The following is a 13,271-nucleotide window of genomic DNA, read 5'->3' as shown; positions in this document are numbered from 1 at the left end:
AATTGTCAAAATAAATGACAACTGTTAGTAGTGCTCCGGGTCTTTTGTCTTGATTGTCAGTTTGTTGTCAAACACAAAAATGGACGAAGGTGTTTCAGTGAAGCACGAAGGCAAAAATGTTGATATAAAGCAAGAAAAACAAGAAAATGTCGACAGCTTCAAGTACGAATTCGATTCTGGAAGTCAAGATAGCAGTAAAAGTGGCAGCGGTGGTTATCAGCGATGGGCGCCCAATTTGAATGGAGTTCGAAAAAGTGCATTTACACCATATAAGTCGGTCCAGTGCACTGCATTGACCAACTTACAGAGAGGTAGTATCATTTATAGATTTGTGTCAGCTATGTCCGGCTATTCCTAGACGTCGTTATTGATTTGTGAGATTTCTTTGTTCGTCTTGAAGTACTGAGTCAAGGTCGCGCTGTCGTAGGTAACACGCAAGCGCGGGTGCCCGAGTTGCCCCAGCCCGACTGCAGCTTCCACGCAAAAGCTGGCCGCGGCGAGATCACTCGCGAAGACGTGAAACTGGAGCAGTATGTCGATATCACCGACGAGCACGGCCTCACGGCGTTGCATTGGGCCGCCAGCTATGGTCAGCTAAACTGCTGCCAAGATCTCGTGTGGTAAGTGTTAGGTACTTTCTTTGTTTGAGAAGTCAAAGGTGAATTTGTTTGTGTCTATTGTAGGTAGCATTGTTGTAGTTATGAGTGTTATTAATGGATATTTACGAAATTGATCACTTACTGCTGTAATGAATGGGAATATTTGGAGGTTAATGGAAACTAAATCAGAATGTTATGTGATTGTGTACAGAAATTGTAACCATAAAACAGTGCTATCACAAGATGTTCAAACACTGTTTCAAATTCACTTGCTTATTTTGACAATGAAAAATGTGGTTGGAAGTGAATATTAGTTTGTGTTGAAATATTCACTATATATCATAAAACTATTGTACATTGGCAGGTGTGGTGCAAATGTGAACATGCGGGGGCCAGAAGGCGAGACTGCACTGCACCTGGCTGCAGCAGGAGGGCACCATGATGTTGTCAAGTTCTTACTCAATGAAGGGGCAGATGTTGATTTGCAGGATGATGTAAGTTTGTTTTAAAAACTCACATAAACACCCATTTATCAATCAATGTTTTTCTTTCAAAGGATTAACATAAAGATATTTTGAGTTCAGTAAACTCCAATATTTCTTGGGCTTCTAAACAGGATTTTCCAATTTGAAAGGTAAATTTGTTTTCAGTCTGGCAGCACGGCACTAATGTATGCAGCGGCGGCAGACTTTCCATATACATGCAATGAACTCCTATTGAGGGGGGCTGATCTCACACTCACAAATGATTACGATCAAGATGCTTACACCCTTTCTACTACTAACAATAGCAAACTGGGTAAATGTTACTTTATGTCTAGGTCACATGCTTTGTTTGATGAGTTTATTCATTCAGTGGAACATAAACATATTTTCGGTAATATATATTGTTGTTTATTATTTTCAGCCCAAACTGTGATAGAGAACTTTCTGATTGGCTGCCTCAGTAAGATGTAGACACACATTCAACAATTATGTTGCTTTGGACAACCAACACAGCTGTTTTGTTTGCTTGCAGGTTTTAAACAAAAATACAGGGATTTAGTTGTAATGTAAATTTATTAAAATATAAATGTTTTTAAGTTCATAATATTATACATTGTGAAGCTATAAGTGAATCAAATACAGACAATATTACAATTATGGATTTGTTTTTTATCTTATCTATTCACCTTAGTGTAAGTACACTTATATATCCCTTGTGAAACATAGAAAAATGTTTATAAAAAGTAAAGACTTTGATAAAAAATATTTACACATTCATAGCACCAAGTATTTTTTTATAGTCATTACAATTTGGACTCGGTGAGCCAATTGAATTTCTGTGGCTTTCTATTGGACTGTGGATCAATCAGAATATTGATGATGCTAGGCTTGTCGGTGACCATGAGCGCCTTCTTCAATGCCGCTTCTATTTCCTCAACAGTGCGGCACAGGTGACCAGTCTCACCGAAGATTTCCATCATTTTCTCATACCGGACCTCTGTGCTCAGAGCTGTTGGCGGAGTGCTAGGAGAGAGATGAAATGTTTATAATATGAACTTAAATATTACTAGCTGAATCTAAATGAATATGGGAATTAAAGTATCATTTATGTATTACATAATATATTATGAATTTTTCACTGTATGTTATTACAGAATGTGTACTTTCATTCCTCGTCTGAAACAATTACTGTCAAGTAATTGTTTCGGACGGAGAATAAATAGTAAAATAAAAAATAAATAAATAGTAAATAGTAACACTCAACCAAATTAAGAGTCATGATGCAAATGAAGCTTCACACTTGACATGGTGAAACACGATGAATAAATTTGCAGTTATTTTACCTTATGATGTAATATGATTAAATTTCTAACCCTAGTACACAATGATGAATTGTTAGTTTGCGGGTAAAGTTACCTTTTGTCGCAATAACAGTATTTATATTAATTTAATACATGAAGTAATCTTACAATTCTGCGAAAAGGACCCTTTACCTGTAAATCAACACATTTTGAAATTTCACCTCTTTGATTGAAGATATTGGTGCATATAATTTATGAGTTGATTGTATATATAGCTATTAATAGATTTAGAGATCAGTATAATAGCAACTAATGATGAACAGACCATTGTGCAACGTCTCCTCCCGACTGTATATCGTCAAAGGTTTGCTTGTCAAAGCCACCGTAGATGCCGTTGTTGTTCACGATGACGACCACCACCGGCAGCTTGTAGCGGAACATTGTTTCGATCTCCATCCCTAATGGCATGGCATTTATTTTTTAATAGCACTGGTATATTTTATATTTATATTGTATCCCATAAATGCTAATGCAATCATAGTATATAATACTAGCCCAGTTGAATCAACGAAAACAAATATGTGAAATTAGTTATTTACGCAAGAATGCACACTACATTACATAATTTCTCCACGAGATAGACAAAATATCTGAATGTTCATTTCGTATATTCCTTTCAAAATTGCAAGTTTGTGGTTCAAAATATAACTTCTATAAAATTATGGGATGCAGAAGTCTCCAACATGAAAATGCGGATTAATTGCTTGAACGCTAGCTTATTCGATAGTTTTAGAAATTGGGGGTGCAGAGTCGTATCGCCCGAAGACTAAAATAGTGAATGAAACTAATATATCCATCAAGGCAAAATTCATAAAAACATTCTTATCTAATTTCTGCAAATAACTAACATCAAGAATAAGGCTAACTGACTTCATGATAAAGTCGTATTGCCCGAAGAGAAAATCCAAACTAATATTATAAATACGAAAGTAAAACTTGTCATTGTTATAACGACAGAGGGGATCTAGGTGAAGGATGTAGGCTACTTTTTGTCACAATAATAAATCTTAAAGGGGGTGAAATAGAACATGAAAATTTGTATGAGGAACTAATCGTTTCTCAAGTAAGTAGCAAAGTAGGCGTGCCTATGCTATGCAGCCCAAGTCGCGGGCACCAGCGTGATAGTGATAGTGAGTTTATAAACAAAACCAGTACAGTGAGAAGTAATGAAAATAGTAAATTTGCTACCTGAGCGAAGATTGCGATTACGCGATGCGCCCAAACATTGAAACCACATTTTTCCAAATATCCAAGTGCTATATGTAATATATATTTTAAAAGGTAACTTTTAAAATATACCTGAAAAGCCGAAGGCGGAATCTCCCTCGACACAGATGACGCGCTTGCCGGGTGCGTGGTCGCGGCACCACATCGCGGCCGCCACAGCAAAGCCCGGGCCCACCTTCAATAAAATTTTTATTCATTACAAGGATGTAATCAAAACACATCGTCCTTCAGGTAACCAAAGCGCAGAAGAATCAAATACGTGTAATCTGTAATTCAGGCTATCTTCGTTTATGGTCGTCTCACTGAAAATGCTACAACGCTGATTTTCAGTGAATCCGTTAATAGTATACATGCGGCACGAACACAGCAGACATATTTTACTAAATAGGTACCAAGTCATTCATAATTAATTACAATATGATTGATTTGAAATTAATTTGATAAAATTAAAAATATCAATTATAAATAAATAAAATTACAGATATCGACCCTGGTAAGATAAAAGGTCTAAAGTACATTTGGAAAATATTTTAAAAGAGCGATTAAAAGTAATTATTTTAAGAATAAAAAATCTTAACTCTAATTTTATTCCTTATAAGGAAAAACTGAAACTATTTTCCATATAACAAATAAAATTAGAGTGGTGACATTTTTTCTTAAAAAAATAAAGTTGCACTTCCGTAATATTTTCCAAATGCATGTTAGACATTTTACCTTTCCAGTGTCAATATAAGGTAATATTAATTAATTAAAAGATTTGATTGTAATTAAATAAACGACTAATATAACAGTTTTAACAACTCAAACTTACTCCCATAGTGCCGAAAGTGCCAGCATCAAGCCGATGTCTTGGTTTGTTATTGAGCAGCAACCCACGACCAATGTCCATAGTATTCGCTCCTTCGCTCACGATGATCGAGTCTTTCGGGATATTCGCTTGTACCGTTTTGAATACTGCGTAGTAGTTTAGAGGGACTGTTGTGTTGTTAGCTTGACTCTGTGGGTGATAAGAATAAAATATGCTTATGAATTCAGTATGAATATCAAACTGACCGTGAAATATTGAAAATCAATCATATGACTTAAAAAACAATCTAACTGACAGAACTTGGCTATATACATTTTAAGCTAATATTTATCCATATTTCGGAAAGGTAATACGCTCAATGTCACGGGCTCTTAATGATAAAACATCGGAATTATAGTAAGTTATAATTATCGTGGAAAGAAACCTCTAACTAGTGAGAATCATTCAGTGAACTGAATAACTTGATAATAAGTTAAATGCATAACAGTGATTATTTGTATGGCGAAATGTGACCCGTTCATAGGAGTATATAAATCGCAAATCTGAAATTAAACTAAAGATCGAGAAAGGAAAGACGACTCATTTTTGTCTTTCCTCAAATATCAAGAAAATTAAATTACAAATGTTTTTTTTGTCTTTTATTACAAACGATTATAACATGAGGGCTACATTTCAGACTTCGACGCAGAAAAAAATAATAATGTAAAATAAATTACTGGTGTGGCTGAATTGCCGTTTTCCGTCAAGAATAATGAGATGGAAATTAACTTTATTTTTAAAATTGTAAAGCAGAAAAAAATAGCCGTTAGTGTATGGAAACTCATCGCAATCGTTTTGATTCTTTACAATTGTAACAATAAATCCTCATCTGACCCAATGAAAACAACTCAAAATAAAAGCGCAGGACAACATCTGCATTCATGAAATTGAGATCCCTTTGTCCGAACTCCATTCAACCAGGCCAAGGATTTGAACCATGCAAATTGTGCTCCGGGTGGACAAACAACACATTAATAATGTATTTTTGCGATAATCCTAAAGAATTTTTTAGTTTTTTTACGTTGACAGTTTGATAATATTGAATACGAGGCTTTTATACTTGGTGTTTTCTAATACTCACAAGTCACAATAACGATATCATGTCACAATCAATAGTTTGAAAACGGTCGTTCGGTTTGATGTTAGTGGCTCTACCTGTATATACTCAAGCCAAATTCAATACAGACTTTTTATTTTTATTTTTTTTATAATATTAAGTGACGGGACGTACATGTCGTGCGCAAGATGGAAAGCTACACGTCTGTCCATAAAAGTTGCAGTGCCATTCAGAGATTTAAATCGCATATTTGTGGGGAAAAAGTTGACGGGCGCAGTGGCAGTCACTGCGCCCGTCAACTTGAGACGTAAGTTGACAAGTCCCATGTGCCTGTAATTTCACCAGCACCATTACCATTCAAAACCGGAACACAGTAATGCAGACATTACTGCTTGCTGCATTGCTGTTTGGCGGCAGAAGTAGGTAAGGTGGCAGTAATACCCCGGATTAACTCTTTTAGAAGGAGTTCTACTGTTACTAAAAATTATTGAATGTCACGATATTTTACCACCATGATATTCAATTATTTTTTGTGAAATTGCTCCACTAGTTTGTTATAATTATTAATAACAAATATCGAACATTTAGAAAAAAATTCTTCGATTCGGCTGGATTCGAACCGACGTCTTCTAGCAAACCGTGTCAGACGCTATGCCAACTAAGCCACGGAACGAACCAGTGGACATTGCGAATTTTTCTATGTAATTGTTGCAGATCTTTGTTTTGGGTTTTTAAGGACTTTAGCGCCATCTGTGAGAAATTTATTTCTTCACTCAGGGAGGTTGGAAAGGTTTATAGCTACTATCGTTCACTAGAGATGTCGCTTTAATCATTGTAATTTTCAAGTTTTTTTTAATGTCACGATGTCTTACTGCCATGATATTCAATTGATTTTTGTGAAATTGCACCACTAGTTTGATAAAATTATTAATTGGACATAGAATGTTAATGACGTTGCTAGGCAACCAATGATGGCCGGTGTAAAGAACATTATTGTCCATGTTTATTATTTAGGCTAGCTCTGCCCATGGCCTGCTCGCTTATTTGGAATTGAAATAGGTAAGCAGGTAATTGAATTCTGTAAAAGTAATACTCATCTAGCCAATTATTATAAAGTTTGCGAAGTATCTATTGATACAAAAGGATTTATGAATAAATTAAGTTTTTGATACCTATTAATACTCACTGCTAGATAGTGGTAATGGTAAATAAAAAGGAACAAAATTGTAACACTGTATTTTATATTAATGTACTATATGTCTCATCTAATGTCAATTTCAGATTTTTCATTCATCATCTAGCGTCAATTTCAGATTCTTTATTTCAAATTCAGAATTTGCAAATTTTCTAACATTAAAAAACTTAATTCACGCTTATTTTTATTTTAATATTTATAATGGTTGAGACCTTTGCTCAGCAGTGGGATATAATAGGTTAATTAAAAAAAATTTTGATGTAATTAGTATTATTTCAGTAATCTATTTTACTCGCTTCTTCCATGAAATATGAAGGACAATGCCCGCATTAGGGTTCATTTATTCGACACGAATTTGAACGCGCCAACCCCGCGCGGCCGCCGCGCAACGACCGCGTGCATCTGTCATATCAAAATACGCTCTATTTATTTATCCTTTACGTTTCAACTTAAATGAGCGTCTCGGGCACGCGGGCGAGTTTGGCTTGAATTTGATCTACGCGGCGACCCGCGTGGTGGCCGCGCAGTTGTATTATTCAGTGGAATTCAAATTTGTTGCCTAGTTAATTGAATTCAGATTCGCCATTAATGTACATGAAGGCGTGGTAACTGGGCGGTCGCCGCGCGTAAACTTTCTCCTTGTGTAACTGGGACACAATTCACTTTTCTGACTACAGTGCTATTTCTAAGGTACACACGCCAGCACATCAAGCTACACATTGACGTATCTTGTTCCGTTGCACTGGAGGCGATTTTCGAACAAGAATATGTATACTGATGTGCCGTTGTCCGTACATAGTAGATTGGTTTGCAGTTAAGAATCTGCTCCTTGAAAAAGAACAGAAAAAACAAATTGTGTGAAATTTACATTACCCAATGTTAGACAGACGGTCACAAACATTATAGTTAGAAACGAACAATTGAACCTTGTAAATACAGTTGTATTTTTAGTTACAGCTTTAGGGTCAAGTCACACTGAAAGAGCAGCGTCATGCAGTGGTCGGATGAGCATTTTCGGTGCAAAATATTACCTAGCATTTTGAATCTCTTCTTCTAAAGACAAAAGTTCAAACAGATGTGAAACGATAGAAGCCGCGAGACCGTGCGCGACTTTTATCAACTAGTTAAAAGAGGCATCCGCGATGAATAACTTGACTCTCAGATAAGCCTACAAATAAGTAATTTATCAAAATGGTAAAGCGATAAAAAAGAAACTAAAACTTCTGGACGTAGAAACCGCTAGATTAGTTTATTATTACTATTAGTTCGTTTCGTTCTTGCAGTTTGTCTCGATCTATGATATTTGAAATTAATGTTATAAATGATGAATGTGTACCAGTGATGAAAGAGACTCAGTCTTTTAAGCGTTTTATAAGACTCGACTCCATTTTACAGGACTCGACTCTAAAATTAAGACTACGGGTTCGAGTTTTAATTAAAAAGACTCGGTCGTTATACTAAAAGACTCAAATGACTTGAACGACTTGAAAAACTTAAAAGACTCGAGTAGTTTGCAAAGGACTTATACCTATTTTACGTCTTATTAAACCCGAAGTTTATAAATAAAAATGACGTAAGTAGTATGTAGTAAATAATCACGTTTATTTACTTATAAAAAAATCGTAAAATAAATACCTTGTGGGTAGAAATAAAATCACGCATACGGCTCATGACTCGCGATTCCCGAGGCTATGAGGCGCCAGTCGTTTTAGTCGTTTTAGTCCTATAAGTCTTTTAAGCTTCCTAGGGTTAAAAGACCTCGACTCGAATTAGTCTTCTGTTTTAGACTTATGACTCAAGACTTGAGGGTTAAAAGACTAGACTAGTCGTGAGGCGTTAAAAATTAGTCGAGGTTTTTAAAAAGCCTTAGAAGACTGAGGATCGTATTCCAGAACTCTACTCAATACTCAAATCAGGACATGAGTATTGCAGTGAGCACTGAAAATCATACTCAAGTCCTTGCTCAAGTCATTAGGTTCGTATTTCCAGTGCTTGAAATCATACTCAAGTCTGCTCAAATCCTGACTTGAGCATTGAGTAGAGTTCTGGAATACGACTCTGAGTCTCTTTCATCACTAATGTGTGAACAACTGTTTATTTACAAACAGCAAACCTAGAGTTTCTTGCTCTCATACGTTTCAGAGGAATCTGCCTTACGATTGAGCAGTAGAGTATAATCAATATGACGATTTCAACTCTGATTTGCTTACCTATGAAATAAAGGTTGTTTAAATTTGAATTTGGCTACCAGCTAAATGAAAGTTGACAACCCTAAATTGCTGTTGTAGGGTTTCATTTGTATTTACATATAATTTACAACTATTTGGACTTACATTTTGTAAATTAGATTATAGGAAAGGCGGGTACAGTCGGGGACACATTAATATATTAATAATAATTTTGAGGTCACGAGTAGCTGAAACTTTAAATCCATGTTAAACTACGTTATTAAAGAATATTATTTTAGTTCATCAACTTTGATATTGAAGTCAGAGAAAAAGATTTGATTTATTCAAAATACTAAAACAATTAAGACAATACGTTTTGGACATTTGAAGTCTCGTTTACATTTGACATGACGATTACGAACTAAAATAACAATAGTTCTCTCAACGTTTATTTTATTATTTATTTACTTAAAACTTTATATCCACAATCATTATAGTCATAACCAATACGACAGTGTACAAATCCATATATACTATACTTATATTAAATCCATCATTAAAAGGAAACTAAGACTATAATATGTACAACATAACATTAACGTAACATTTTCATAGCTTTGATGACTTTACCTCCTCAGACATACAATCATACAGACATACAGTCCTGTCAGAAAAAAATCTTCTCTTTACGAGGGCAATAGCGGTAGAAAATATGCAGAAATTTGTGTACTTACCTCAACGAATTTAGCATTGGCTACCTGCTTTTCCTTGAGCACCTTCCACCAGGTATTGCTGGCCGGCTGCAAGCTGTACTTCTTTTCAGCTAGTTTCTGTGTGAGGGCCTCAGTAAATGGTTTGATGTCGGAGTGAACCGCTACTTCGGACTTTACGCTGTTGTGGAACTCTTCTGGAGTTATGTCCACCTGAAATAAGATTACGAATGAAAGCAGCGGAAGTGGACTGAAAACTAGGAATTCAGGAATTTATATGGCGAACGGCTAAGAAGTGGAATTCTCTACAGACCCATTCCCTGAACACTATATATACTTGGGCCTTTTGAATGGAAGATTGTATAGGCATTATTCACGTGTGCATGCCACATTGTTGACCTCATCGTCACTTTCCATCAGGTGAGACGGAAGTCAAATACCAGTAAGCATGTTTTGGGCAGTAATGGTTTTCACCATCTATACCACAGATGTGTAAAAATAGCCCTTACTAAAGGGCTATAGTAATTTATGTATAACATGGTACCAAGTAACATAATAACTTCAGAACCTCCTCATACAAAACTGTTATTACGCAATATGAAGATTTATATAATGTTCGGTACGGCTGCACTCAACGAGTGGTTTTAAGTCCGCGCAATCGTATTAAGTATGGCGTTATATTTGTGTAAATAGTTTAAGGTTTATTTGTTGTACTCTAATTTGTTCTAATAGTCTTAAGTGGTAGAAATAAAGTTTGTATATGTGTCTCGTTTTATTCCAATAAGGATCAAACAGGTATTTAGTTGGAATAGTGACTCGCGCGCAGATGAGCGCATACGCAGCTAGGGCGACTACTAATACAACTGAAGCGGGTGGCAGGGTAGTATAAGTAGGTCGCCCGGCACAAATCGCCTGCAGGCGCTTGACTGAGGTTGTTATGCACCACTTATATAGTTTTTAAGATGTTATGTACAAATTAGCAGTAAGAAATGTATTTGTATAGAAAAGTATTTGTAATAGATTAACGTGTGAAAAAAATAGTATAAAGAGGGTGAGGTAACTTTTGGCGGGAAAAGGAAAGCTCGCTCACCTATAAAAGGCACATTGGACCACTATATATACACAGTCCAAAAACAGCCTAAGCTCGAGATACATAGAAAAACCCGAAGAAGAGCCAGCAGCCAACCTTACCAGACAAAAGCTAGCCTCCAGATCTTCACAGTATATACAATCGTTGTTTGATTTGAAACCAATCATAGGTGCATCGCGCACAATAAAAAACAAACAAATCTGATCTCTCTGTATTAGTTCTACAATTATAATAATTAGTATTCATTTTAATGATACTGAATTATATATAAAACAATTTAATACTTTTGCTATTTAATTTATTATTTTATTTTTGTTTATTAATTTGCTGGTCACTATTTATAAGACTTAGCAGCCTTAATTTTGTTGCATGTTTGCTCATAAATAAATAATGGATACTGTTTAGAAGAAGTAGATGGACGTAATGATTCCAATGATTACACGTCCAGTTCAATGAAAATTTGGTTCATGCATAACAATTAAAAGCTATTGAATGTACGTACGTGAACAGCAGTGAATGCGTCATTCTACCATTGTTCGAAACAATAGCAAAACAAAAATATTTTTCTCGTGATTCTAAGATGTTATGAACATTTCCATAAGTGGTTGGTTAAACTTATTTATTATTAAGCTTTATTGAATATCACGAGGCTTTGCTACCTTGATTTTTTTATGACACCAAGTGACGGGACGCAGAAGTCGTGCGCCAAGTTGCAGTGCCACTCAGAGGACTTATCTGTTTGTAAACTTTTATTTAACCATATCATATACATTTTAAATTGCTGCGCCATTTTTGGCTATCGGCAAATCGAAAAAAAAACTCAATCAGCTGTTGTTTGGTATGTTTATATATGAAAATTTACTGTAGAGGTTAATCAAGTAGTTCGTTGGCACAAAAATGGCGAAAAAAAATGCGTAACTGTATTTTGTAGTTAAAGTTTTTTTATAACTACATAACGTACATAATCAACATAGCCACACACACATAGACAACCACAAATTACACCCAAACTCAAGAGAAATATTTATTTCTCCATATAAATATTTCTCCCGGCCCGGGAATCTAACATGGGACCTCTGCGTGGCAGTCCGACATGGTAACCGTTCGGCCACGGAGGCAGATTAACGTGATGATGTGCTCCTTTTGCCTACCTGTATAATTTTCACGTCTTTGTCGAACCTCGGCGCCTGTCCGAAGTGCAGCATCCAGTTGAGTCTGGCGCCCAGCAGCAATATCACGTCAGCCTGAAGCAGCGCCTGCGTACGCGCAGATGACACGCATAGCGGCGATTCGTCGGCCACTACGCCTTTGCCTGGACATGAAAGATACTGATTTTTTGACATATCAAATGAACTTGTGGTAAGTAATTTGATGAATAATGGGTCGAGGATCATTCAAATGAAACAAGTTCGGCTATTTATTCTATAAGCGTGACCAATATTCGGTCGTAGGTCGATAGAATATTTATCGACAGCAATCACTAGCTGCTCGCAAGCGATTAACTCTTGTTTTACTTCGTCTTCAGAAAAGACAGACTTGAATATTCTACATAAATAATAACATACCCATAGGCGTGGGTAGGAAAGGCAGGTTAGTGGTTTCAACGAGCTTCGTAACGGCTTGTTCAGCGCGTCCATACGCCGCGCCTTTACCGACTATGACCAGTGGTCGTTGGGCTTTAGCCAACACATACGCGGCTTGAGCCACTAGGGCTGGGTCCGGGTGACCCAGTTTCACCGGCTCGGGATTGTAGTACTCTAGTGGTACTTTGTCTTCGTCTGCTTCAGCCTGAAAATTTAAGGTCTACTGAAAACCAGCGTCACAGCCTAATCTCGGCTGTGGCGTTAGTTAAGTGGAGTCTTTCGCATACGCCACATGTGTACACGTGACAATAATTCAAATTGTGTTAACTGTGATGCAGTGACGGTTACCATGCCGGACTGCCACGTAGAGGGCCCGAAGTTTCGATTCCCGGGACAAATATTTGTAAGGCCTACATTTATTTCTCTCGCAACACAGGGTTTCCCTAGTGCTGAGCGTGTGCGTTATTATTATTATTATCTACGATAAATTTTCAAATTAGAATTTAACAAAAATTTTATTGGAGCTACTCGGGACGCGTCATACTATTACTAATATAAAATGTAGCGAGTATCATAAAAGAGGTAAATTCGGAAAAACAGCTCCAGCGGATACACTTATATATCTACATATGTAACTTTAGATGATATTATTTAAGACTGAATTGTTGTTATTTCAATGTAGATAAATAAAGCTATTTATTATTATTACTACTATAAAACAAAATAGAGAATCAGCCGAACGTACCGTAAGCAGTGTAGCCGGCACGTCGAGGTAGGCGACACCAGGGCGGCCGCTACTGGCGAGTCGCACTGCCTTTTCCACGTGCAGGGGGATGAGACGTGCGGAGGGGGGTCGCGACGCATATTTACAGTACTGACGACTGGCCTCTACCTGTTAAAACGTTGTAAAAAAATTATTAGGAGGACAGTCCTACAGCGTTACATCCTG

At 36.5% G+C, this 13,271-nt stretch overlaps 2 protein-coding genes across 3 annotated transcripts in view; one reads left to right on the top strand and one right to left on the bottom strand.

Annotated features, from left to right (window-relative positions):
- The first annotated feature begins 64 nt into the window (after positions 1 to 64).
- On the top strand, positions 65 to 1,714 carry LOC113231208 (ankyrin repeat family A protein 2-like). Its single transcript, XM_026465403.1, has 5 exons — positions 65 to 311; positions 428 to 620; positions 964 to 1,093; positions 1,250 to 1,397; positions 1,506 to 1,714. Exons 1-5 carry the CDS (start codon positions 80 to 82, stop codon positions 1,553 to 1,555), a joined length of 753 nt encoding a protein of 250 aa, XP_026321188.1. The 5' UTR covers positions 65 to 79; the 3' UTR covers positions 1,556 to 1,714.
- A 26-nt stretch (positions 1,715 to 1,740) lies between these two features.
- LOC113231207 (2-hydroxyacyl-CoA lyase 1) overlaps positions 1,741 to 13,271 on the bottom strand; it is a 19,281-nt gene continuing 7,750 nt past the window's right edge. For both annotated transcript variants that reach the window (XM_026465402.1, XM_026465401.1), the window contains 8 exons: positions 13,068 to 13,214; positions 12,305 to 12,527; positions 11,891 to 12,051; positions 9,674 to 9,862; positions 4,484 to 4,669; positions 3,745 to 3,847; positions 2,711 to 2,843; positions 1,741 to 2,107 (listed from right to left, as the gene is read on the bottom strand). In XM_026465402.1, coding sequence (XP_026321187.1) covers positions 1,888 to 2,107; positions 2,711 to 2,843; positions 3,745 to 3,847; positions 4,484 to 4,669; positions 9,674 to 9,862; positions 11,891 to 12,051; positions 12,305 to 12,527; positions 13,068 to 13,214 — 1,362 coding nt within the window. In that variant the 3' untranslated portion in view covers positions 1,741 to 1,887. The remainder of the gene's footprint in view (positions 2,108 to 2,710; positions 2,844 to 3,744; positions 3,848 to 4,483; positions 4,670 to 9,673; positions 9,863 to 11,890; positions 12,052 to 12,304; positions 12,528 to 13,067; positions 13,215 to 13,271) is intronic.

The sequence above is a fragment of the Hyposmocoma kahamanoa genome, unplaced genomic scaffold (genome assembly GCF_003589595.1).
Source record: "Hyposmocoma kahamanoa isolate Upper Pololo Valley unplaced genomic scaffold, ASM358959v1 65, whole genome shotgun sequence".
NCBI classification, from domain to species: Eukaryota; Metazoa; Arthropoda; class Insecta; order Lepidoptera; family Cosmopterigidae; genus Hyposmocoma; species Hyposmocoma kahamanoa.
Note: the sequence above shows the minus strand (reverse complement) of the source record. Positions and strands in the feature narration are given on the sequence as shown.

Excerpts from the sequence above, each read along its gene's own strand:
- LOC113231208 (XM_026465403.1), top strand. The coding sequence starts at position 80 with ATGGACGAAGGTGTTTCAGTGAAGCACGAAGGCAAAAATGTTGATATA. Across the intron at positions 312-427 it reads ATTGACCAACTTACAGAGAG|GTAACACGCAAGCGCGGGTG; the intron begins GTAGTATCATTT and ends GCGCTGTCGTAG. Across the intron at positions 621-963 it reads TGCTGCCAAGATCTCGTGTG|GTGTGGTGCAAATGTGAACA; the intron begins GTAAGTGTTAGG and ends GTACATTGGCAG.